At 58.4% G+C, this 24350-nt stretch overlaps 1 protein-coding gene across 1 annotated transcript; it reads right to left on the minus strand.

Annotated features, from left to right (window-relative positions):
• Positions 1 to 561: 561 nt before the first annotated feature.
• AP3B2 (adaptor related protein complex 3 subunit beta 2) lies at positions 562 to 14690 on the minus strand. Its single transcript, XM_004617601.2, has 26 exons — positions 14449 to 14690; positions 9862 to 9937; positions 9702 to 9776; positions 9506 to 9601; positions 8911 to 9071; positions 8613 to 8679; positions 8351 to 8533; positions 7988 to 8271; positions 7481 to 7535; positions 7135 to 7206; positions 6859 to 6921; positions 6602 to 6734; positions 6409 to 6518; positions 5757 to 5933; positions 4847 to 5033; positions 4215 to 4333; positions 3884 to 3992; positions 3699 to 3810; positions 3457 to 3619; positions 3306 to 3366; positions 3028 to 3134; positions 2225 to 2453; positions 1988 to 2072; positions 1766 to 1863; positions 908 to 1046; positions 562 to 832 (listed from the first exon to the last, which is right to left on the minus strand). The coding sequence occupies exons 1-26, from the start codon at positions 14559 to 14561 to the stop codon at positions 682 to 684; spliced, it is 3225 nt and encodes a 1074-aa protein (XP_004617658.1). The 5' UTR covers positions 14562 to 14690; the 3' UTR covers positions 562 to 681.
• Between the last annotated feature and the right edge of the window lie 9660 nt (positions 14691 to 24350).

Here is a 24350-nt window from a genome sequence, read left to right on the forward strand (position 1 = left end):
CTGAGAGCACCATCATCTGAAAATCACCTACAGTCAGTGAGGGAGACCAAGAGATGCCCACGGAAATTCAGGCAGGCACAGAGGTGGAAGTGGCCAATGAGCAGCAGAAAATGCCAGCTCTGGCACCCAGGCAGAGCCAAGTAGTCACAGGAGGGCACTCACAGCAACAGCTCAACCCGTTCGGTCTTGGTGTGTCCAGCCCATATTCTGTTCATGCTCTGTCATTGTTGGACTGCTTCCATGACAGGCTCAGTTCTGCCGACACCCCTCCCCCATCCGCCTTGCTGCAGCTATTCCAAACTAGGGACCAGGTGTCCCACACTTCAGTTGTGTTGCTTTACCCACCAGGAGCTGGCCATAGTGCTTGTGTGCTCTCATCTGCAGTGCTCACCAAGGGCTCAATCCCTGGAGGCACCCCAAGCTTGAAGGGAGGGTGCTGTGTCAGAGTGGTCCCTGGCCCCCTTCCCCACTGTGGGGAACACAGGCTTGGGTGCCCACATCTTTCCAGCCCCCTCACAGAGTCCAGAGGATAGGGAGGTGGAGGAGAGGCAGCCTGAGGGATAAGAGGGAGGAGATGCTTTATTGAAATTACTCTGCGTGAACAACCACAGGGAGCTGGAGGGTGGGTGGCAGAAGGGGGCGGCTGCCACCTGCCTCTGCAGGGACTGAGAAGAGACACGGTCACCGGCTCAGCGCCTGCACCACGTCCTTCACCAGCATGGTGCCAATCACCATCTTCTCACTGTTGATAGTCAGAAGTGCGGCTCCCGCAGGCCGGGCGTCCAGAGTGAGCAGAACCAGACTCCCACTGGTCAGCGTCCTCCCTGCAAACCTGGGGGAGGGGCGGGCTCAGTCCTGGGGAGCCCTGAGCCCCCCTCACCTCCCAGGGGCAGGCTCCCTGTGGCACCTGTACTCATCAGCAGTCCCACAGGGAACACGCCCCAGGTTGGCTGTAGCCGTGACCTTCTGCACCACGGTGTGGTCACTCCGACAGGCTTCGGGCAGCGTGAGCTTCTCAGTAATCTCATTCATGCCAGTCAGCTGGCCTGGGGAATAGAGGAGGGAAGGTAGGGCCCAGTTCTTGGGGCACAACCTGGGGAGGGGCCTCCTGCAGGCAAGTGGGCGCTTAGCTCTGTCCATGGTGCTGACCATGTGGCCTAGGCACTCGTGTCCAGGATAGCACCAGCAATGGCACCAAACCTTTCCTTTGAGCCCCACTTGGAGCGGCTCAGGGGTCCTTCCTGCAGCACTGGGGAAGCACGCACCCCACCTGCCAAGCTGTGCCAGCCCCACACCTGACATTCCATCTGCACTTTGTTCCTCCACTCCCTGCACTAGACAAGGTCCTCTGTCCCAAACCAAACAGCTCCCCACACTTTCCTTTCTGCGGGGTGGGTTTGCGCCAAGGGCTGGACATGTGCCAGCCAGGCACCCCTCATGGAGCTGCGGCCCAGCTCAGCCTATCTTCTCTCTCTGGGTGTTGAGGACAAAACCTGGGGTAAGCTCTTCTCTTTTTGGGGGGGGGACTGCACTGGGCGATGCCCAGTAGTTATTTCTAGTTCTATATTCAGGAGTTGAAACCAGGGCATTACCCCAGCTCCATCTGGTTCCATCTCTCCTGTGACCTTTCACCTCAATGGCCTATGGTGTTTTCCCAAACTAGGATGCTGGCCGGACTCTCCCATCTGGTCCTCCACAGGGTCAGCCCCTTTGGAGAATTGCAGGGTGAGACCATGAGCCCAGGGGCAGGGGTGGGGACACTCACCCTGCTCCTTCTTGAACTCATTCTCGCTCAGGAACACAGGGGCCATCAGCTCTCCAACAGGCGGCTGAATGGACACATAGAACTGCCGGGTCTGGGTGCTGGGGGGGCACAGGGGCAGGAAGTCAGGCCCCAGACCTCACTCCCTGTGCGGCCACAGGAAGGGGCCACGCAACCGGGGATCGCCACCCTGCCTGTCCCCAGCATGCCGTGGGCACCACATACCACAGCTGGAAGTTGGCTGCCTGGGTGGAGTCGCAGAAGTTAATGCCCATGACTGCTGTGGTGGCTTCTCCAGGGGCCAGGCTCTCTGCGAGGGCAGGAGGGGACACCATGGCCCTTGTGGAGTCTCTGGGAACCACGCCCAACTCCCTTCTGCTACCAGAACCCCCACCCTGCCCCCAAGGGCCTGTCCTCCCTGCGCCCGAGGGCATCAGTTCCCTTTCCCAGAGCCCTTCGCACCAATTTCCGGGAATTTCTGGATGCTGATGCCAGCAGGCAGTTTGGGGGTGCCCACATGCAGGCCTTTGATGGGAGTGTCCGAGCTGTTGGAGAAGTGTACGAGCACAGACACCATGTGTGGGTCCCCAGGGAAGGGCTGGCGACTGAAGGAGTAGTCCACGGCCAGGCCCTCACCCGCCACACGGTGCAGCAGCTCCTGCCTGGGTACGGCTGACACTGGGCTCAGCACCTGGGGGAGGAGGGCAGAAGGATGACAGCGAGCAGGACAGGGCGAACCCAGCCTCCACCCCCAGGACACAGACAGACCCAGCCTGTGCCACCCCCACAACACACAGACTGATCAGGCCTGTGTACCCACACACACACAGATTGACCCACCTGTGCCCCCAGGACACAGACCAACCCAGTCTCTATTCCCTCCCCAATAGACCAACCAGGCCTGTGTCCCCAGGACACAGACTGACCCAGTGAGTGCCCCAGGACACAGGCTGACCTGGTCTCTGCCCCCACCAGCTTCAAGGCAGGAACAAAGTCACCCCCTGCAGAGCTGGGAGACCTCAGGGGTCAGGGGTGCTGACAGTCTTGGCAAGGACCTAAGTTAAATCTCTGTCACTGCACACCCTCCCCCGCCACATCCTCTGACCCAATAGATCTGTAAAGTTGTGTCTAGGCACTAAAACACCCAACTCTGCTGGCCAGGCATGACCGACGATGCTCATGGACCCTCTGAGCACTGCTTGGACCCCCAAAGCTGCCATCCCTAGGACTACCACAGGCCCCCAGGGACACCTGAGTACACTCACCGAGGGCACCAGCGGGGAGTCCGTGAGGGTCAGGCCCTCCAGGTCGGCAGCTAGGCTGCTGGACACAGCCGCAGGTGGGGACACGGGCTGAACACCGGGCGCTGAAACTGGGTAGAGTCCCCCGGGGTGGCTGTTTCAGCACCATGGACAACAGCCACTGGGGTTCCAGTCCCCTCTCAATCTCTTAGGTCAGTCATCTCCTGACCTCCCCCATGCCCCTGATTCACAATCCCCCAGGTCCAGCCCCCACCCTGAGCCCCAGCTGCCCCTCAACTCACAGTCTTCCAGGTCTAGCAGGGACATCTCCTTGGCTACAGGAGCCCTTTTGCTGCTGAGGGACTAAGGGAGATAGACGTGGGTGTGTGGGATGAGCGCCCGCAGGCATCTGGGGGTGCCCCTGTGCCTCAGGATGTCCACACCGGCACTCACAGGCTTCTTCCTCCAGGTAGGCTCCTCCTCAGACTCGGAGCTCATCTCGGACCCGGACGAGCTGCTGCTGCTGCCGCTGTCCCCTTCTGAGGATGGCTCAGAGCTGGCTCCCCGCCCAGGGGCTATCTTCTTCCTTGTCCCTCCTTCCTCCTCACTCTGCTGGCTGCAGGGGTGGGGGCTCAGGCCAGGTGCCAGCAGGGCCCCTGTGGGCATCTCCCTGAGGGCCCCAGATACCCACTCACCTTTCGCTGCTGTCCTTCTCATCCTCGTCCTCCTTCCCTGACTCACTGCTTGAGCCCTCGGACTCACTCTCGCTGCCACTCTTGCTGTCCGACTCACTTTCAGACTCAGGGTCTAGGGAGGATGGGCTCAGTCACCTCCCTTCAGGGCTGCACCCCTGGGATGGGCCATCGTGGGATCCTCTCACCACTATCTGCAGACTCCGTGGGACCTGACTCCCCCTCTGAGTCCGAGTAGAAGGGCCGCTCCTTCTCCTTCCGCTTCTCCCGGCTGGAGCACTTGGTCCACTCGGGGACCTGCAGGTAGAAGGGATTGTCTGTCCCTCCATCCTCACCGTGGGGTGGGAGGGGCAGGCAGCCAGGCAGGCAAGGCCACACAGCACACGGGCACCTGGGTATGCGTGCCCAGCAGGCCCACGTCTGTTGCAATTAAGGAGAGGTCTTCTTCCTGCATGCAGGGATTGGTCAGTGGGGCTCCCCGCCCCAGCCCCGGGCCCCAGAGCCCTCCGCTCCCCTCACCTCCACATTGCGCACAGATGGGTCAGGGGCTTCCTCGGGCCAGTCTGGCAGCTCCTGGTAGCCTGTGGCCTTGGCGTTGAGCAGGTGGGAAAGTGACCCCAGCTGGAAATGGTCGCGGTCTAGGGACAGGCTGGGGTCAAACTGGGGTGCACTCCTGGGGGCAGCTTTGGGCCTGGAGCACCTCCTCCCCAAAGCATGTCTGCCCTGATTACAACCACAGACAGCAGGGCTGAGGGGACAGCTGCCCCACCTGCAGGCTGGGGGGGGGGGGCCGGCAGCAGGCGGGGCTTCTCCTGGGGGGCCCACAGCAGAGCTAAGCAGCTGTCCTAGGAGTGAGGAGGCTGGAGCCCAGGCAAGTGGGCTGAGGGGCTCGGGCCCCGTGGGAATGGGAACAGTCAGGTCCGAAGGGGACATCCAGGAGCTCAGTCAGGGAAATGGTGTGGAAGGGGAAACCCCGAGGTGGGGGCAACAGAGGGCAGGAGCCCAAAGCTTCTGGGTTAGGGGCCACTGGAGCGTCTCCCTTCTCCCCCGGGGCAGCCTCCACGTGGGGGGCTCCAGAGGGCTCCCCCTCCAAGCCCTGCAACTGGCCTGACTCTGGCATCGCTGCATGGGGGTGCAGGGCCTCATCCCACCTTTGAAGGAGGATTCCAGCACGGGGGCGGGCTTGGGAGCCAGAAAGAGCTTCTTGGCGTGGCGGCTGAGCGTGCCGCCCTGCTCCGTGGGCACGATGAGCTGGCGAGTGAAGCGGGCGCGGTCGCGGATGTCGTAGTTCTGGTCATACTTGGCCAGACTCAGCACGTACTGTGTCAGCAGCTTAGTCTGTGGGACGGGAGGTGCAGGGGGTAGGGTGGGCTCAGGATGCATGCAGCCTAGGTCCTCCCTATACCCCCAACTCCATCCTGACCCCCGACCTCTGATCCCAATGCTGAATCCTGCCTGGGGTGGCGGAAAGCTTGCCCCTTTGGACTCTGGCCCCTCTGGCCCCGATTCCCTGTGTGGGGTCTGTGGGCCAGCCTCCTACCCCACTGCGTCCAGAAAAATCTTTCCTCTGGGGGCTGGAGTCTTGGAGCTCTGGAACATTCTGTGAGGCCAGTTTCTAGACCCTACCCCCTAATGGTCAGGTCTTCACATCCCAGTGCAGGTGCCCCTCCAGCTCTGGTGTTGCCCGTACACTTTCCACCAGCTTCCACTGGACCCGCCCACCAGTCAACACTTGATGCTGCCCCACTGTCCTGTGGGGTTTTGAAGGGCTGTTCAGGGGCTGTCCTTCAGCCTCATTTACAAGCTCAGAAAGGACAGAAGAAGGGACGGGGCCATCTGCCTTGCCCCTGGAACCTGGCCTGCGATGCCCATCCCAGCCCAGAGAAGGCCTCGCCCAGTGACCGGTATGAGGTGTTGCCCCTTGCTGGTAAGTCTGCAGGGACCCTCTTCACAGATCCAGACTCTAAAGGCCCAGGGGGAACCCTGGAGATCCCCATACACTTTGCCCATCCTGGGGAGCCCTGGCCAGTCCTGGAGACAGAGTCCTGGGGGCCCTGCTACCTGCTTCGAGTTCGTGAGGTACAGCTTGGCGGCCAGGTTGATGGTCTGCAGCTTAACGATGTCCTCCTCGGCGGTGAAGGACTTGGCCATCTTGCGCAGCACATCGGGGGCGATGGTGGGCACGTGCTCACAGTACTCGCCAATGAGCCACAGGATGCTGGCACGGGCCATGGGCACCTGCGGGTCCCCAGAGAGCCATGGGGGGGGCTACGGGCACTGGTAGTGAGGGAGTGGGTAGGACAGGTGGGCTTCTCCCCTGTGTGGGCTCCTATACTGGGGTCTCTGGGGAGAGGAGGGAGGGAAGATCAAAGGGCGACCTTTCCTGGGCAGCACCTTCCCTCCCCAGAGGGCTCCTGATCCAGGGTGCAGCCTTCAGGCTGGGGCCCTCCACTCGCCCTCCCAATATTTTATTGCTTTGTCCTTGCTAAACCTTCCAGAATCTACTTTTGAGGTTTCCACTGGCAGTGCCACAGAGAAACCCCAGGACTGGTCCTCCGGTCCCCTTCGGCCAGAGTCGGGGAGGACAGGAGCTCAGGAGAGCTACCTCTGCTGGGAGAGTCCTAGGCAGTCAGTCAGGGCCCAGGGGCTCCGCCTCCCGCTTTCTCCCTCAAGCACCCTGTCCAGCAGCAGCAGGAGCAGCAGGACGCCTCACCTGGATGTTGTCAGTGAGCTTGGCCAGGTGCTTGATGATCTCGCCATGCTGTGCCGGCTGCATCTGCAGCAGCTTCTTAATCACCACCACAGACTCAGCCACCACGAGCTCTGCAGGGCGGGTGGTGTACTCTCCATCAGGAGCCCCAACCCCCCCCAGGACCCCGCTGGTCACCCAGGGGCTGCACACGCACCGTCGCGGTTGGACAGCAGCTGCACCAGCCCATTGAGGCAGGTGTCACGAACTCGGCCGATGTTGGTGGCACAGCGCCCGATGGCCTGGATGGTGGCGGCCACGAAGTCCTTGTCCATGCTGCGGATGTAGGTCTGCAGGACAGCGTGGCCAGGATATGAGTGAACCCCCAGGAGGTGTGATGCCAGGCTCCACAACTAGGGAACCCCCAGCCCAAAGCCAGGGGCCAGGCCCAGGGTGCAACAGTAACTGGCATACCTGGAACTCACGCAGGACTGTGGGGATGTTGCCCTCGTTGGCCAGGTTGGTGAGGACCTCCAGCTGCGGGGGGACACAGTGGCGCTGGGTCTCTGGGTTCCTTACCCTGCCAGCCCCCAGCCCCCCTTGGCACGGCTGAGACCCCAAGGCCTTGGAGCCTGGCCCAGGCACTGATCTGTCAGGCTCCCAGTGCAACTTGGGTGCCAAGGCTCTGGCTGACGGAGGGATGAGGGTATCAGGTGGGGAGGTGGGATCTCTGCGGGTGGGGGGCCTCACCTTCAGAATCTTGATCTGGGTGGGATCCGTGGACCTGATATAGAAGCTCTTCAGGTAGGGCTCGAACATGCCCTGCAGAGGGGACCCGGGAGCTCCAGAGCTGCACCCACTCCCCTCCCCCACTCCTCCCTCAGTCTCCATCCTCCTCCTCCATTCTACCTTCCACTAGTCTCCCTCAGTCTACCCTGCCCATCCTACTCCCTAGTCTGTCCTCTCCTCCACCCTCCTCCCTCAGACTGCCTTCCCTTGCTCCCCTCCTTCAGGGGCTCCTCAGGAACCACGCCTGCTTCTCTGCCCATCTTTAGAGTACCCCTCTCTGTGCCCCTACCCCTGAACACAGACGCACCCGGCGCTTGATGGACATGGTGGCCACGTTCTGGAGCACCACGTACTGCACCTCGCTGCGGAGAGGCAGGGTCAGTCAGGCCTATGCCCTCTCTGGGGCTGGAGTGGGAGGAGGACCCCAGGAGACAAGAGCAGGCCCAGAGGGAGCAGAGGAGAGGGGGACTAGGGTGGGAAGGCAAGGCCTGACAGTGCCCAGGGTCCCGCAAATACTCAGGGGTGTGGGGGAGACCAACATACCGGGGGAGCACTGCACCCCCCTGTGGGCGGGGCTAAACAAATGGGGCGGGGCCAGAAGGGTGTTAAAGGCAGCCTGTGGGGACTGCCCCATGCAACAAGGCTGGGCGGGGCCATCTGGAACCATCTGGGGGCAGGGCCATCTGGGACGGGCCATCTGGAGCCATGGGATGGGGATATCAGGGCGGGGCCATGGGGGGCATCTGGGGCGGGGCCACTGGGACAGGTCATCGGGGCGGGGCCATTCCAACACAGCCAGGCCAGGCCCGCATACCTGTGGCTTCGCAGCAGGCGTACCAGCGCCTTTGCGATGACGCCCACCTCGGCCTTGGGCGCCAGGTGGAAGTAGAGCTGCGCCACGGCCATGACCACGGCGGCACTGCGGCTCTGCAGCAGGGGCTTGGTGTTCCGCAGCAGCAGGCGGTGGTCGGGATCCATGACATAGGGCTTGCGGGCTGGCAGCGCCGTGGTGGGGGCCTCCTCCGAGCCAGGGCCCTTGGCCTCGTCCTCCTCCGAGCCGTAGAAGGCTTTCTCGGGGTTCTCCTCCAGCAGAGACTCCTGCGGACAGGGCCCGGGTGGGCGGTGGGCACCTCAGGGGCAGGTGCTCTCGCACAACCCAGCCTGGGCGGCCACTCACATTCTGCGTGGGGCTGAGGAACTGCGTGCGCGCGTAGCGGGTCAGCATGCTGATGATGACCACCTGGCCCCACTCCTCCACGTCGATGAGCAGGTTACAGAGTTTCCGGTAGTTCTTGTGAATCAGGTCGATGCGCTCTGGGCACACCTCCTCGAAGGCCATCACCACACTGCCGGCCACCAGCTGCCGCAGAGGCCCATGAGCAGGGGGCCGTACACCTGCCACCAGCCCCGGCACCCGCCCACGCACCACTACCACGCACCGTGGTTTTGTCGGCCAGAAGCTTCTCGATGACCTCTATCAGCTGGTCCTTCTGGTCTGAGTCCAAGCTGTGGGAGGCGCTTTGAGATGGCTTCCCCTCCCCCATACCTCCATCCTCTGCACAGCGCCCACAGCCACCCTGTCCCGGATGGGGCAGCCCCTTCCTCCACCCTCTACCTCAGTGGGTTCCCCAAAACTATGGCAACCCTCCTACTGAATGGGGGAATGCCAGGGCAGTCTGGGAGGCTGGGGGGCAGGCCCAGGGGCTGACCACAGCTGGAGGGCTGGGGTGGCCACACCTGTACAGTTTGGGGATGGCGTGTGCAGCTGTCTTGCGCACATACGGTGACATGTCTGAGGCTGCCTCCTTGATGGCCAGCATCATGATGGGCACGATGATGGGCACCCGTACGCTGGAGAGCACACGCAGGGCACTGGCACGGATCAGCTGGTTGGGGTCCTGAGGGGGAGGTGGCAATGAAGAGACCACTACCCTCTCACCATCCCAGCACCCAGCCCAGACTGGTGGGCAGCATCACTGCTTTTTCTTTTCTGTTTCTTGGTCAAACCCGCAAGTGCTCAGGGCTTACTCCTGGCTCTGTGCTCAGGGGTCACTCTTGGCAGGGCTCGGGGGATCCTCTGTGGGGATGGATAACCAAGTCAGGGTTGGCTGTGTGCAGAGTGAGCACCTCGCCCTCTATTGCCAGTCCCAGCCTGGTTTTCAATGGGCCTTTTCTGCTCGTCCTGGTTGCTGTGCCAGGGAGTAGATGTGGTTGGGGGTGCCCCTCCATGCCCAGAACCCCAACCTCTGCCTGGCCGAGAGTGGCAGTCCTGTCTACAATCAGCAGGGATGGGGCAGTGGGAGGCCCCCGGCCCCTGACCCCTGACCCAGACCTTGAGACCACGCTGGAAGGTGGAAATGGACAGCAGGGCCAGGTCCTGCTGCTCCTCGGCGTAGCGCACCAGGTACACGTACACGAGCTTCTTCACCTGCCAGAGTAGTAGGCCCGGCTCAGCACCCAGTGCTCAGGCGTTCTCCCAGGCAGAGCCAGCCATGCCCTGCCCGCCCACACCAGGCTGGGGACCTCACCTCAATGTTCTTGCAGGCCACGTTCTTGACCACGGCAGGGAACAGGTCTGAGGCATTCTTCCCCCGGGCGATCATCTGGGGCAGTGATAGGGAGGAGCTGCAGATCAGGAGCACACAGGATGAGGGGCAGCCCTGGGCCCTGCCCTGCGCCCCCGCTCACCGCCACGATCCGCTTCATGGCCTCCAGCTTCAGGGAGTCCTTGTTGCTGTCCAGCATCTCCTTCAGGTCATCGTGCCTGGGGGGGGGGGGCCAAGAGGTCAGCGGGTGCACCCTGGCCCCCTGAAGCTGACGCCTTCACACCTGGGTGTCCTGCTGCACCCACACATGCCACAAGCCTGTGTGAAGCCTGTGTGAAACCTCCGGCCTGCCTCAGGGGGGCCAGAGCATGGGGGTGGGCCAGCGGGAGGGTCCGTACACATGCTGCTGCCCCAGGGGAGGGAGCACGCCCGCCTCCTGCAGGTCCCGTGAAACAGAATCTTCTCCAGGGATCCCCTTACAGGCGCCTTCCGACCTGACCCTCAGCCAGCAGGGGGTGCAGAGACCTTTCCTCACTCCAGGACTGGCCTATGTGCCTTCTCGGCCTGGCCCCCAGCCTCAGCACCTCATGGACTGCTCGCACTCAGGACCCCCTGCCCAACACCCCACATGCTGGCCGGTCCCCAATGCAGGTGAGTGAGGGAAGCCTGCCCAGCCCGACCCTCTGGGGCCCCCCACCCGGTCCCTCAGTACCACAGGGGCTGGTTCTGGCCTTGCCCGGACTCTGGGCTTGCTCCGTCCAGGGGCGATTCGGGGGCCACTTCTTCCTCAGGGGGTTGCAGCCTCCGAAGCTCCTCAGGCTGGAGGGCCTGGTACCAGGGCAGGGGCCCATCTTCGGGGGCCAGCACAGGACTGGCAGCCTCAGAGTCTGCACCCCCAGCCCCTCGGGGCCCCGGGAGCTGCAGGAGCCGCTGCATGGGCCCAAGACGCTCAGAGCAACTGGGCTGGTGGACAGAGCTTGGCGGGTGTAACCAGACCCGCGGGCGGCCCAAGGCTCTGGTTTCTCTGACGCTCAGAGGCCAGGTGCCAAGCCAATCCCAGAATCCTCACGTGGGGGCCAGGCCCAGGGCTGGGGGTCACTGCCAGTGGAGCTGGGGAGCATCTCCCAGCCCTCTCAACCTTTCCCTGTGTCCCTCCCTGCCTGGCCTGGCCCCCTCGGCCCAGCACTCCCCCACAGCCCCTGACCTTTGTCCCTTCTGCACCCCACCACATCTGATTCTCCTCCAGCCCTACCCTACCCTGCTCTCCTAGGAAGTGAAGAGTCCCCTCAAAAAGGCCCACAGCTCCCCAAGATGTGGCGCCATGCTCCACTCTCCTCACCCATCTCCCTGGCCCTGAGCCCCCGCCTCGCCCACTCTGGCTCAGCACTCAAACCTGCACTTGGTACTCCCAACCAAAGCAACACCTCAAAAGGCCACGAGGGCAGGGAATCTCAGTGGGTTCCTCCCCACTGCCCCCTCCGCAAGAAGCCGTCAGAGTAAGCGGCCCCTGACTTACCCCCTCTCCCAGGGACTCCCCCTCTCCCTTCCAACCAGACTGCTTTTTTTCCTTTACTTTCTTTTTGTTTTTGTGTCACACACAGCAGTACTCAGGACTTTATCCTGGTTCTGTGCTAAGGGCTCACTCCTGGCAGGGCGCAGGGGACCCTATGGGGTGCCGGAGATCAAACCCAGGCCAGGCCCGTACCAGGCAAGTGCCCCACCTGCTGTACTATTACTCTTTTTCTTTCCCTCCTTTTTTTCGTGGGGAGTGGGGGACATACCTGGTGGTGCTCTGGGCTTTCTCCTGGCTCTGCGCTCAGGGATAACCCCTCTCAGAGCTCTGGGGCTGTACGAGGTGCCAGGCATAGAATCCGGGTCAGCTATATGCACAGCCTTCCTGGCTGTACTATCTCCCTAGAGCTTTGTGTGTGTGTGTGTGTGGGGGGGATTGTCAGATTTGGTGGTGGCTTTGTGCTCAGGGGTCACTCATTCATGGCCTGGTCAGGCTTGGGGTACAGGTATGGTATCAGGGATCGAACCCAGGTCAGCTGCATGCAAGGCAAGTGCCCTACCCACTGCTCTACCTTTCCAGCCCCTTCAGCCAGACTTCTGAAAGCAAATCCCCTGTTCACTCAATGTTTATTTACATCCTCCCAGGGGCTTCAGCCTCTCTTCTTATATATTATTTTGATTTGGAGGCAGTGTTCAGGGCTCCTATCTGGTGGTGCTCAGGGGACTGTGCGATGCTGGGGGTAGACCTGGGTCTCTCGCATGTGAAAACCACACCCCAGTGCCAAGCTGTCTCTCTGGCCCCGAGTCACTTTATTTTTCTTGTGGTTCAGGGAATCAAACCCAGGGTTTTGCCAAGCAAGACAGGAGCTCGGCATCTAAGTCACATCCCTGGGCACCTACAGCAAAGGTCAGTGAGAGGGGATCCTCCTGGCTTGGTGTCCAGGAGCCCATGTAGTGCTGAGGACTGAGCCCAAGACTTCCACAGGCAAAGCATATGCTCCAAATCTTGGAAACATCTTTCTGGCCTCTCTAGTTTCTTGAATCTGACTGTGGATGCTAATTAAAATTTGGGGTCCTGGGGTCATGTTGCTTGCAATTTAGGTGGCCCCCAACCCCACCAAAAAAAAATAGAGAGACGGTTAGAAAAGCCAATCAGGAAAAATGTTGAGCAGGACAAATAGCAAAATGGGCAGAGCATATGTTTTGCATGTAAGGGGCCTGGGTTTAGTGCCCGTACTACATGGTCCCCTGAGCACTGAGAAGTAGCCTTCGAGTAAAAGAGGAGAAAGCAAAGGCAATCAGCTGCAATGTCAACAAATAAATGCAGATGCAGGGGACGCATGGTGCATTTCATAGCTCTGTTTAAAAGTGTTCATGGGGGGCTGGAGCAATAGCACAGCGGGTAGGGCATTTGCCTTGCACGCGGCTGACCCGGGTTTGATTCCCAGCATCCCATATGGTCCCCTGAGCACCGCCAGGGGTAATTCCTGAGTGCAGAGCCAGGAGTAACCCCTGTGCATTGCCGGGTGTGATCCAAAAAGCAAAAAAATAAAAGTGTTCATGGGGGCCTGGGGCTGGAGCAATAGCATAGTGGGTAGGGCGTTTGCCTTGCATGCGGCTAACCCGGACTTGATTCCCAGCATCCCATAGGTCCCCTGAGCACCACCAGGAGTAATTCCTGAGTGCAGAGCCAGGAGTAACCCCTGTGTATCACTGGGCGTGACCCAAAAAGAAAAAAATAATAAGTAAATAAAATAAAAATAAAGGTGTTCATGGGCGCCAGAGAGAGAGAACATGGGGAGGACGCTTGCCTTGCATACGGCAGACCTGGTTTGATCCCCAGCACCCCATATGGTCCTCTGAGCAGAGCTGGGTATAAGTCCTGAGCACTGCTGGGTGTGGCCCCTAAACAAACAAATAAATGTGTTCATAGAGCAGGAGAGATAGTCCCGGTAAGGTGCCTGACTGCCTTGCATGTGGGTGACCCTGATTCGATTCCTGGCACCAAAGGGTCCTTCAGCAGCCTGGGACCACAGATCTGGGAGGAGTTCCCAGCACCGCTAGGTGTGGCCCAACTCTACCCCAATAAATAAAAAGCTTTCATAAGAGAATGGGGGACCAGGGCCTGCCTCTCTCCCAGAGTCAGGCCCTGCTGTCTAAGCCATCATGAATCTTGTCTGACGAGACAGACCCATGACAATGCGCTGCAATAGCCAATGCCTCCTTAAACACTTTCACCCTTCCCCTGTGACCTGGAAACACTTGTCCTGGCATCCCATCAGCCCAGGGCAGGTGTGGCAGGGGCAGACACTCCCCAGTGCATTTCACTTTCTCCTGGGCTTTGGCCCCCATCTATATCTCCCCTCATTACCTCCCTTCTGGAACCCTGATCCCAAGGCACAGCTCACTGGGGGCTCAGCTGTCCCCGCTCTGCCTGTGTTCACAGGCATGGGGCTGGGTTCCACAGTTTCTGCCAATCTGCTGGGATTTGCAGGAATTTGCTCCATCGTGCCCTGCTTCCCCTGCTCTGTCCTTACAAGTCCCCTCTGCTCCCCAGATCCCAACTGCCCACCAGGTCTGTGGCTTCTATCACCTCAACCCCTCCCCGGCTGACTGCACACAGCACCGCTCCAATCTCTTCTCCATACCTTGCCAGAGGCCTCCTGCTATGCAAATTTGCTTCCATCCGCTCAGGGCCCCTCCCCACCATTTCCGCTTCCAGACTCTTCTCAGCCTGGATCAGCCCCTGGGGCCCCTTCCTGCAAGCCCTGGGGGCTCGCAAACCGCCAGCACTGACCCTCCCACCTGCCCCTTCTCTCCAGGGCAGGGGCCCACTTCCCTGATCCCCCGACCCCACGACGACGCACGCAGCCTTGTCAGTCACTAGAGGCTCTAGAGACTCTTGGGACCGCACCGGCCTCAAGCCCACGCCCTCTGACGGCCCCCAGGCCCGCACGCCTGCCTGTTAGAAGGAGCAAACATTGGAGCCCAGGGGCGAGCGGGCGCCCCCGGGGCGTAGGGGAGGCGCCGAGGGCGGGAATGAGGGAGGCGGGCAGGAGGGCCGAGGCCTCAGCCAGCTCGAAGAGAGGGACGCGGGAGCCCATGCAGGAGGCCCGGAGGGGGCTCCCCGTAGTCCGCACCACTCCGGGCTCGGCGGCGCGGGCGCGAGCGCTGTCCATGGTAGCCGCGCGGCTCCCGGGTGCCCTGCCCCCCTCACCGCTTGTAGTCGGATGAGAAGATGCCGCCGCTCGCCGGGTCGTGACCATACTCGGGCTCGCCGGCCCCGGCCGAGCCGCCCTTGTCCTCGCCGTAGGCGGGGGCGGCCGACATGGGGCTGAGCGGGCGGCTTCGCTGCTGAGGCTCCGGGGGCGGCGCGCGGGGCGCGGGGCGCGGGGAGCGCACGGACGGGCGGGACTCAGCAATCTGGGCAGCGCAGCCGCAACCACCCGGCCGCGCAGGCGCGTGGCCGCGGATAGGGGCGTGGCCTCCGTGTCCCCGCCTGCCCGCCCACCGCCCCCGGCCCTGAGGGCCCGCAGGGCACCGGCCTGCCCGGGTGCCTGGCGCCCCGATGCCAGCTCCGCGCAGCGCCGACGCGTACCCGTGCCTTGGAGTGGGGGTGAGGGACTGAGATCTGGAGGTCCCTGCGGGAAGGGCCTCGGGCGAGGGGTTCAGGGGCACCAGAGCCTACGACAGGCAAACGGCGGCGGGCACAGTCCAGGGCCCTAGTGGAGTTTTGGAGAAGCGTTTAATGAGCGTTTAATGAGCGTTTGCGAGGCCCCCGGTCCGCCGCGCGCTTCCAGGCGCCTCGGACGTCACACCTAGTCCATAGCTGAGTCCATGCCTGAAGCCACCTGAGAGCAGGGAGGGAAAAGGACGTGTGAGGGGCCTGGACAGGCCTCCAGCCCCGACATCATCTGCCCGGGAGAATGTGCCTGGCTCAGACGTGCTCTCGGGCTCAGGCTGGGGATCAGCAGGTAGAGAGGATCGCCCCGGGGTGTGTCCAGGCCCTCGAGGGCGGTTTCCCGGGGTGGGATTGGGGTTGGCCGCAGAGTCCGCTCTTGGAGAGGGCAGTGACGTGGAATCTACAAATAGGGACTTTCCTGCAGGGCGCCCTGCAGGGCTTTCCTGCAGGCTTTTCTGCATGCAGATCTGGGCCTGAATTTAGAGAGCGGGCGGCCGGGCCTCACCGGGCTCAGCGACTCCGGCTGCGGGCGGCCGGACGCCAGGCTTGGGTCGGGTCCCAGCAGCTGCAGCGCGAAGTGCAGGCAGTTGCTGCTCGTGGGGTGGTACCGTGGCGGGTCGGCGTCCATGGCCTCGCGCACCCGACGTTGCAGCGCCTCCCGGTCGACGCCGCCACGTCTCCGGAGCACGCGCCACAGCGGCCGGGAGCGCAGCAGTGGGCGCTGGCCCTGCTTAGACACGATGCCCTCCCACGAGTTCAGCAAGGCGCTCGCCCCCACGCTGCTCGGGCACTTGCCTGCGGGAGAGAGAGCGCTTGGCCCGGACTTGACCTCCACCCGTCCCCCTGCTTCCCACCGCCCCCGGGGCCTGGGGCTCAGCGCCAAGCTCACCCTCAAAGTGGATGATCTCCCCGTGGCCACAGTACACGCCCACGTGGGCGCCCACCCAGCTGCCCGTGGGGGACAGGAGGCGGAACAGGAAGAGGTCCCCAGGCTCGGGCTCGCAGGCTGACAGCTCCACGGCGTCAAAGTGGCGGGTCAGGAAGCCCTCGGCCAGGAAGAACTTCATGGTGCTGGCTGCCCCCGTCAGACCCTGCCACAGAGAGGGTCCTAGGAAAACACTGAGCGGCCTGCTGCTGCTTGGGTCCCCAGGTCTCCCAGGGCCCTCCTCTCCTCCCCCGCCCCGCCCCTCCCCCAGCCATCCTGGAGGCAACACCGTGTCAGCTGGCACCTTGGTGGAGCAGGAGACCTGGGAGACAGAAAGGGGAATAAGATGGGCCTGCCGACAGTGAGTGCCTAGGCCCCCTGTGCCCCTGCACAGTCCTTGGCCGGGCACCTCTTACCTGCTACCTGCCAAGGGAGGGCCAGGCCCCTTGGCTCCACACTGCCTTTACTAGGTACACGGGGCTTTGGGGACCCAGAGTCCTGCAGGGGAGCTGGGAGGAGACCCCCTCGCCCCCCCCCATTTCCTGACCAGAGCTTGGGACACTCAAATGGCCCCTGCAGGCAGGTGGGAACCTGTGAACCCCTCCTCCCTGACCTCTGGACAGACACTCCTGAAACCGCCGGGTGTGGGGGGCACCTGGCTTCTGCCCCTGTCGTCAGACCATCATGAGGTGGTTAGGGCCGTGAAGAGGGTGGCGTGTCATGTCCTGCGGGCAGCAGGCAGGTGGGCAAGGGGCCTCTGTGCCAGTTACCTGGGATGTGCAGCTGGTCTAGGAGGAAACGCCTGTGGTCACCGGGTCCAGCTCCCCCAACCCCCACGCCATGTACCCCCAAAACCCCACTGGGGAGCAGACAGGTGGGCGACAGGTCCCTGCATCAGTTACCTTGGATGTGAAGCTCATCTAGGAGGAAATGCCTGCAGTCACCAGGTCCAGCCAGCACTGAGATCCAGCAACCCCACCCCAGGCCATGTACTCCCCAATCCCCTCTGGGGAGCAGACAGGTGGGCAACGGGTCCCTGTGTCAGTTACCTGGTATCTGAAGCTCATCTAGGAGGAAATGCCCATGATCACCAGCTGAATTGCAGTGAGGTGTAGCCCCTCTGTCCCCGGCCTTGTACCCCAAGGACCCCACAGAGCCAATTTCTTGCTGGCACCAATGTCCCGGGGCCACAGCTCTGGGAGCGGTGCCAGGGCATCAGGCAGGCTGGCTGGCAGGGAGGACAAAGTCTGCCAGCGGCCAATGACCCCTGCCCTAGAGCTCTCCTGCACAGGCACAAAGGTGCCCTGTGATGGGCATCACAGAAGCCCCATTAGTAGACACCTGGGCTGGGTTGGAGTCTCAGCAAGATGCCCCTTCAAAGAGGGGTTCTGAGCCCCATTTGATGTCCCACCCATAATAAAAGTCATTGACTGCATGAATGCCTGTCAGCCCTGACCATGCCTGGGCTGTTCCCTCCTTTTATACAGGGAAACTGAGGCTGGATGGGCCAATCCAGGACTGTGATTGCACTGGTTGTGACCTGTCTCTGCCACAGGGACGGACCCCTGCGTGTCCTCCTGACCAGGCATGGTCACTGCCTGGGCCTCCTGGAGCCAGCCCCTGCCCCCGCCTGACTCGCCTGCGGGGCTCCCTAGGATGCAGGGTCTCTGGACAGCGTGTGAGTCTTTGCAGGACCACAGTCCTGAGCACTGCCCTGCAGGCCCTTGGCTCTGGTTAGACAGTCTGGATCCCCCACTCTCTCAGTCAAGCCCTGGACCAAGGCTATGCTCGGGAGGTCAGCTTCAGGGGCCAGCAATCCCTGTGGGAGCAGACCCTGGGGTCCCTGCTCCTGCCCACCCTCCTGTGGGGCCTGCCGCTCACCTTGCCGCAGTCACACCAGGTCCTGGCTCCTGTGAGACAGAGGCCAGGTCACCCACTGCCAACAGACAAAAGGTCCAGCCTGAAGCCCCAGGGCATGACCACGTCAGACTTATGCCCCTCCCCTGGGTTGCGGGGCTGCAGCCTGTCCACTCAGGGGCCTGCTTATGGCCAGAGAAACTGCCCAGTGTCACCGTCTCTGAAAGATCAGGGGCCTTGATCCACGACTTGCAGAGGGTCAGACTGTCACGGAGACTCACCGTATGCATCCTAAATGGCTCTGGGGTTCTACTCAGTCAGTCTATATTCCTATCACTGTGGTGCTAAGGGCTGAGGAGACAAAGCAAAGACAAAGCTAGCATGCATGCTTTGCATGGCGGAGCAATGGATGGCCAGCACCCCCACGGGCCTCCAAACACTGCAGGAGTAACCCCCTGAGCATGCTGACACAGGGACATGGCCCCCCACCAGCAGATGAAATAAAACCTCCACTAATAGTGAGACGACCTATTTCTCCTTCACTGCTGCTGCACCTTGCTCCAAGGACTCAGGCTTCTGTTTAGGCACATCAGCAGGACACCGCCTGCTTCTGACAAACCACTCACTGTCCTCTGGCTGCCGATGTCATTCCTTCCCCAGGTGAGCAGTGGCTGTGGCAGTGGCTATGGTAGTAGCCATGTTCATGCTGAGCAGGACCTCTCAGACACCCCAGCCTGAGGCAGGTTTCAGGACTGTCTGCACCCTGCCAGGCTGCCCTGGGAAGGCCGGCTTAGCTCTATTACTTGCTTTCTCCCTCCTGACTTTCTATCCCACTTGTCTCCCTTTCCTGCCCTTGTTGCTCAGAGTATGACTCCCTCTCACAGTTATTCCAATACTCCGGGGGCCTACAGGGAAGACACAGAGACCATGGCTGGAGCCAGAGCACAACGGGAAGGACGCTGGTCTTATATACGGCAGACCTGGGTTTGACCTCCAGAACTCCATAGGGCCCAATCCTCCAGGAGTGATCCCTGAGCACAGAGCAGGACTAAACCTTCCCCTCCTTCAAAAAAAAAAAAAAAGGAAACCCACATCACTTATCACTTGTACCAAGGGGGACTCTTCTCACATCCCTGCTCCACCCTTTAAGTCTCTTAGACACATCCTATCATACGCTTCTGAGTAACAGTGCTATTTTTGCTTTAAATATGTACATACTAAGTGTTTGCCAGTTCTGGTGTACTTGTCCCATCTGAGGGGCTTCCTGTAGCACTTCTGGGCTGCACAGCCAGTGGGACGATTCTCAAAGGAAAAATACCTTCCTTCCATCCAAAGGAGTATAGAATTCTGCAGGAGCAATCAGTATCTTTTGGCGTATTGCTTTATAATTTGTCTTGGGGCTTGGGGGATCACACCTAGTAGAGCATGGTGTCAGGGACTGAACTCGGGTTGGCTGCAGACTGCCTCAACCCCTGTGCTATTTCTCTGGCCTCTTGACATTTTAGACACTTCCCCACTATCACTCACCTGGATTTTTTTTTTTGGGTGAGAAGTCACTGATAACTCCAAACAGGCACATCCTGTTTTATTTGTTCTTATCTGGTTTCCAGATTTTTCCTGATCTGTTTTCAGCAGTTTGACTTTAATGTACCCAGGAGTGGCTTCCTTTATATTTCTTGTGGCTCCCTGAAATTATTATTTGTTTGGCCACACCCGATGATTCTCAGGGATAACTCTTAGCTCTGTACTCAGGACATCGGTCAGGGCTCAGGGACCATCTGGGGTGCTGAGGAGCGAAGCCACATCAGCTGTTTGCAAGGCAGGTGCCTTGCAAAAACTACCTCCCCAGCAAGCCCTCCCTGAAATTGTTTCCAATTTGTATTTGTCTTTCCCAAATGTGAGGGTTTAATTTCATTTTTTTCCAACCTTTTCTCTCTTCTAGAATTCTACAACCATGATCTTGAAACTGTTTGATAGCTTTTTTTCCCTCCTCTTTTTGTTCTCAACTAATGCATCATGCTATTTCTTCATTTCACCAAGCCCTTCTGACATCTTCACTAGGAGCTCACTCATTAATTTTTTTTTCTTTTTTGGGGGGGCAGGGTCACACCTGGCAATGCACAGGGGTTACTTCTGGCCCATGCACTCAGGAATTACTCCTGTACTCCTGGCAGTACTCAGGAAGCTGCGAATCGAATCCGTGTTGGCCACGTGCAGGGCAACTGCCCTACCCACTGTACTATCACTCCAGCCCCCACTCATTAACTTTTAAATTTCAGTTCTAGACTGTTTTTCTTTCCTTAGTAACTCTTTTGTTAGAACCTGACCCATTTATTATGTCTATATTTCCTTATTTTTTCTTTTTTGGATCACACCCCACAGAGCTCAGGATTCACTCCTGATGAGGTCTGGGGAACCATAGGGGGTGCAGGGATGGAACCTGGTGAGCAATGTGCAAGGCAAGTGCCTTCCTCACTACTAGTTCTTCAGCCTCTAATCCTATTCTTTAAAGATTGCTTTCTCCAGGGGCACAAAATGCAAAAAAAATGCTCTAAAATGCATAAAATTCCATTTGTATTTTAGAGCCAATGTCTTCATTCTTGCTAAGAAAAAGGTAGCTGGTGGTTTGCCAGGCACCACTTGGTACCTGCTAAGGACTGCCATGTTGGTGACAGTCATCTGTTAATAATGCGGATATGCTTGTGTCACTTGTATGTTGCAACCTCAGCCTGGGCAAAGGTCTCCTCAGATGACCTGCTGGTCCTTAAGACACTCTCACTCCTTTTTTTTTTAGCTTCTTTTATTTTTTAATTTTTTAATTTTATTAAATCACAGTGAGAGGTACAAGCTTTCATGTTTGGGTTACAATCTCACAATGATCAAACACCCATCCCTCCACCAGTGCACATTCCCCACCACCAATATCCCAGCTATAACCCCCCTTTCCCACCCTCCCCCTGCCTCTATGGCAGACAATATTCCCCATACTCTCTCTCTACTTTTGGGCATTATGGCTTGCAACACAGACACTGAGAGGTCATCATGTTTGGTTCATTATCCACTTTCAGCACACATCTCCCATCCCGACTGATTCCTCCAGCCATCATTTTCTTAATGATCCCTTCTCTATTCCATCTGCCTTCTCCCCTCCGCCCATGAAGCAGTCTTCCAGCTATGGGGCAATCCCCCTGGCCTTGTATCTACTGTCCTTGGGTGTCAGCCTCATGTGATGCTATCCTACACTCCACAAATGAGTGCAGTCCCTCTAAGGACACTCTCACTCCCAACCTCACCTCAAAGAAGTGGTGTTTGGAAGGAGACTCAGATTCTGGGGTGAAGATCCATGTGGAAAGGGTGAGTAGGGCTGGGAGATAGATCAAAGGGCTCAGTGTGTGCTCTGCAAGGAGGGTGTGGGTTCTGTTCCTGGCACTTAATGGCACCCTCCATGAGCACTAAAGCCCAGAACAGACTTGGAGTTGTTCGCTATGGCTCACACAACCCCACCAAGCCAAAGCAGGGCTAGAGGAAGATGAGATAACAGGGAGGGCACTTGCCTTGTTCGCAATTGACCTGATTCGATCCTTGGCATCCCATAGGGTCCCCGATGCCCCCCCGAGTGATTTCTGAATGGAGAGCAGAGAGCCAGGGGTCAGCCCTGAGCACTACCGGGAGTGGTCTAAAATCCAAAACAAAACAAAACAAAAAAACCACAACCCTCAGAAGGGAGCAAGCGAACAGTGACAACTGGTTGTGATCCACAACCAACTGGCGACTAGAAAGGGCACTGGAGGCTTGGGAGGAACATTTCGTCTCACCAGCGCCACACAGTGCAGGCCGGCTGCAGGAAGGGGGCACACTGGAACTTTTGCTCCTCCTGTGACGCTCTGCATTGGACACTGTAATGACAAATAAGAAGCTGTATTCAAGTAATAAGTTATGAAACTAATGAGAGCTAAGAAAATGTGATGAAGACTGGGAAACTGAAACTGATCCCTAGGTTAAACAAAAGAAGGAAGAAGCATTCCTTTTACAATCCCAATCAACTGAGTAAGTGCCCACCAGCCCACCGCATTTATAGGAGTGCACTGGGCCCGCCAGATTGAGGGAAGTGAAGGCCGCACCAAATGGGCCGATATCCTGACACTGTTTTTCTTTTGGGCGCCTGAAGGCCCTATCATGTGAGAACAATGCAGATTGTTCTTCTTTTTGTTCCGGCTCCCTTTTCACTGATAAGCATGTACATTGAATGTAATCAAAGTAAAGAGAGAATAAAGTGAAAATCATCTGCCACACAGGTAGGGTGGGGGGTGGGATGGGGGAATATACTGGGGTTCTTGGTGGTGGAACATGTGCACTGGTGAAGGGATGGGTGTTTGATTATTGTATGAGTGAGACTTAAACCTGAAAGCTTTGTAACTGTTCTCACAGTAATTTAATAATAAAAAGAATAAAAACAACTCCAAAATATAATAATAATAATAATAAAGCATGCACATAGATTGTAGCCCACCTTTAGAGGATAAAAGAAAGACCCTCTTCAACAAAGGGGGCTCCAAGTCTGTTTCTCTTCTGACTTGGGGGTCCTCAGTGCTGAGCTTCTAATAAACTCACTATCCTATCCTAAGCGCTCTCACTCAGTTCATTCGGGGCTTGTGCCAGCATAACAAGCACAACTAAGGTCATGGGGTTGCTGCTTCAGTCAGCAACCAGATCATAAAGGGTTGTCACTTGCAGCTTGCAAAACTATCCCCAAGGAAAAATTCCCCACCCATGAAAGCCTCAAACCTGGGGCTAGGTAGACAGCTCAAAGGGATGGTACCACACGTCCCAGCCCTGCAGAAGTGGACCAACACTCAGAGAAAAGTGAGTTGAAGCCTGACACCCGGTGCTGATCGGCCTGCTGGAGGGTCACTCCAGGCATAAGGGGTCAGCACGGGAGGAGTTCACATTGAGGAGTTGCTCCAGCAAGAAATTTCCCTCCATTGTCAGCCTCTTTGAACCTTCCAGAATTTTTTCATCTGCCTTTACACTGCATTCAGACTCAGGCCTCACCTCCATACATGTACTCTGGGTAATGATGCTTGGACTGTTTGTACCATGGAGAAGCAGCAGTGGATTCAACATGAGTCAGGCTCAGATTTTTCTTTCATCACAAAGTTCTGCTTTAGTTGAGATGGTTCTGGTATCCAGTCTGTAACCCATTCATTAGAAGTTTCTCCAAATCAGACATAAACCCTTCAGAATCTTTGCTCTATTTATATAGCTCATAATTACTATAGTATCCGAGATAATTATGTGAGATAGAGAATACTATGGTCAGGTATTAGGCCAACTTTATGGTGAAATCAACCCGGGAAGTAGATGGGAAGAAGCTTATAAGCCACAACGTGGCCAAGGTACAGCCTGAACCGAGAAGTAACCACAAGGGTTTTGTAATTAGATAATAGCTCAGGGCAGTGTGCAAGGCAAAGGACATACTTAAGGCAGGGTTTTTGGGTTTCTTTGTGTGTGTGTGTGAGTGGATGAGGCCAAAATAATGACTCATGTTAGCTAATGCATCAGCAGGAAGATTAGGGAGAAAGGAGTTGACTGCCCAGCCAGCTTTTCAAACCTCTCTTCCTACTGAAGGAGGCTAAACAACTAAGGGTTCCTCTAACCTAATTCTTGAATGATGTCTACTGGTAAATAAAACCTCCTAACCCTCATGCACAGTGATACAGCTTCAGTTCTCCTGATCCACCGAAGCAGAAAGAGCATTTCTGAGACTTGTTTTATTTTTTTTTTAATTTTTAAAAAAATTTAATTTTTTTTAATTTTATCACCATGTGGAAAGTTACAAAGTTTTCAGGTTTATGTCTCAGTTATACAATATTCAAACACCATCCCTTCACCAGTGCCCATATTCCACCACCAAAATCCCCAGTATACCCCCTGCCCCCGCCCCCCACCCCCAACTGTATAACTGATGAATTTCACTTCATTTTCTGAGAGAGACTTGTTTTAAAGGAAGTTTTCTGGGCTGGCTCGCCTGGGGACAGAGCTGGGTGTGGCCCCCACCTAAAAACAGAAGATCTTCCAAGGGTTAGAGGCACAGTCAGGGTAGACGGAGATAGTCTCAGCGACAGTACAGAGCGAGGCGGAACGCAACCCTGGAAAGCAGACTGGAGAAATTTATTAGCCAAAAAAGGCCACTCTAAGTCCTGAACCCCATAAGCTATTGAAGATCTCTAAGCCCCAAGATTTGAACTCATGAGTCTGACGTTATGAATTCAACGGGGCGAATTGGGGTAGTCCATGTGCGAGGCAAGCGCCCTAACCGGAGCTCGGGTCCTCCCGGATGACCCTACCTAGCCTACGTACATGGTAGAAACGTGTACGTAAGAAACGTGTATATAAACGGGGATTCACAGCAGCGCGTCCGGGCGTCGGGCATTACTGGGTGACCTGTTCCCGACAGAGCGGCCCTCTGGCCGCCCGAGACGCGGGCGCGGGGCTGGGCAGGCGCGGGGCTGGGCAGGCGCGGGGCGGGCGGGGACACAGGTTTCCGCAGGTTTCCAAGCACAACCCCGACCCCAGCCCACAGATTCTCGCGGGCGCGGCTGTCCCGCCGGCCACTGCCGGCCGCTAAAGCTCTTTCACAGCTGCCCCAGGTCGC

This window comes from Sorex araneus, chromosome 6, assembly GCF_027595985.1.
Source record: "Sorex araneus isolate mSorAra2 chromosome 6, mSorAra2.pri, whole genome shotgun sequence".
Taxonomy (NCBI): domain Eukaryota; kingdom Metazoa; phylum Chordata; class Mammalia; order Eulipotyphla; family Soricidae; genus Sorex; species Sorex araneus.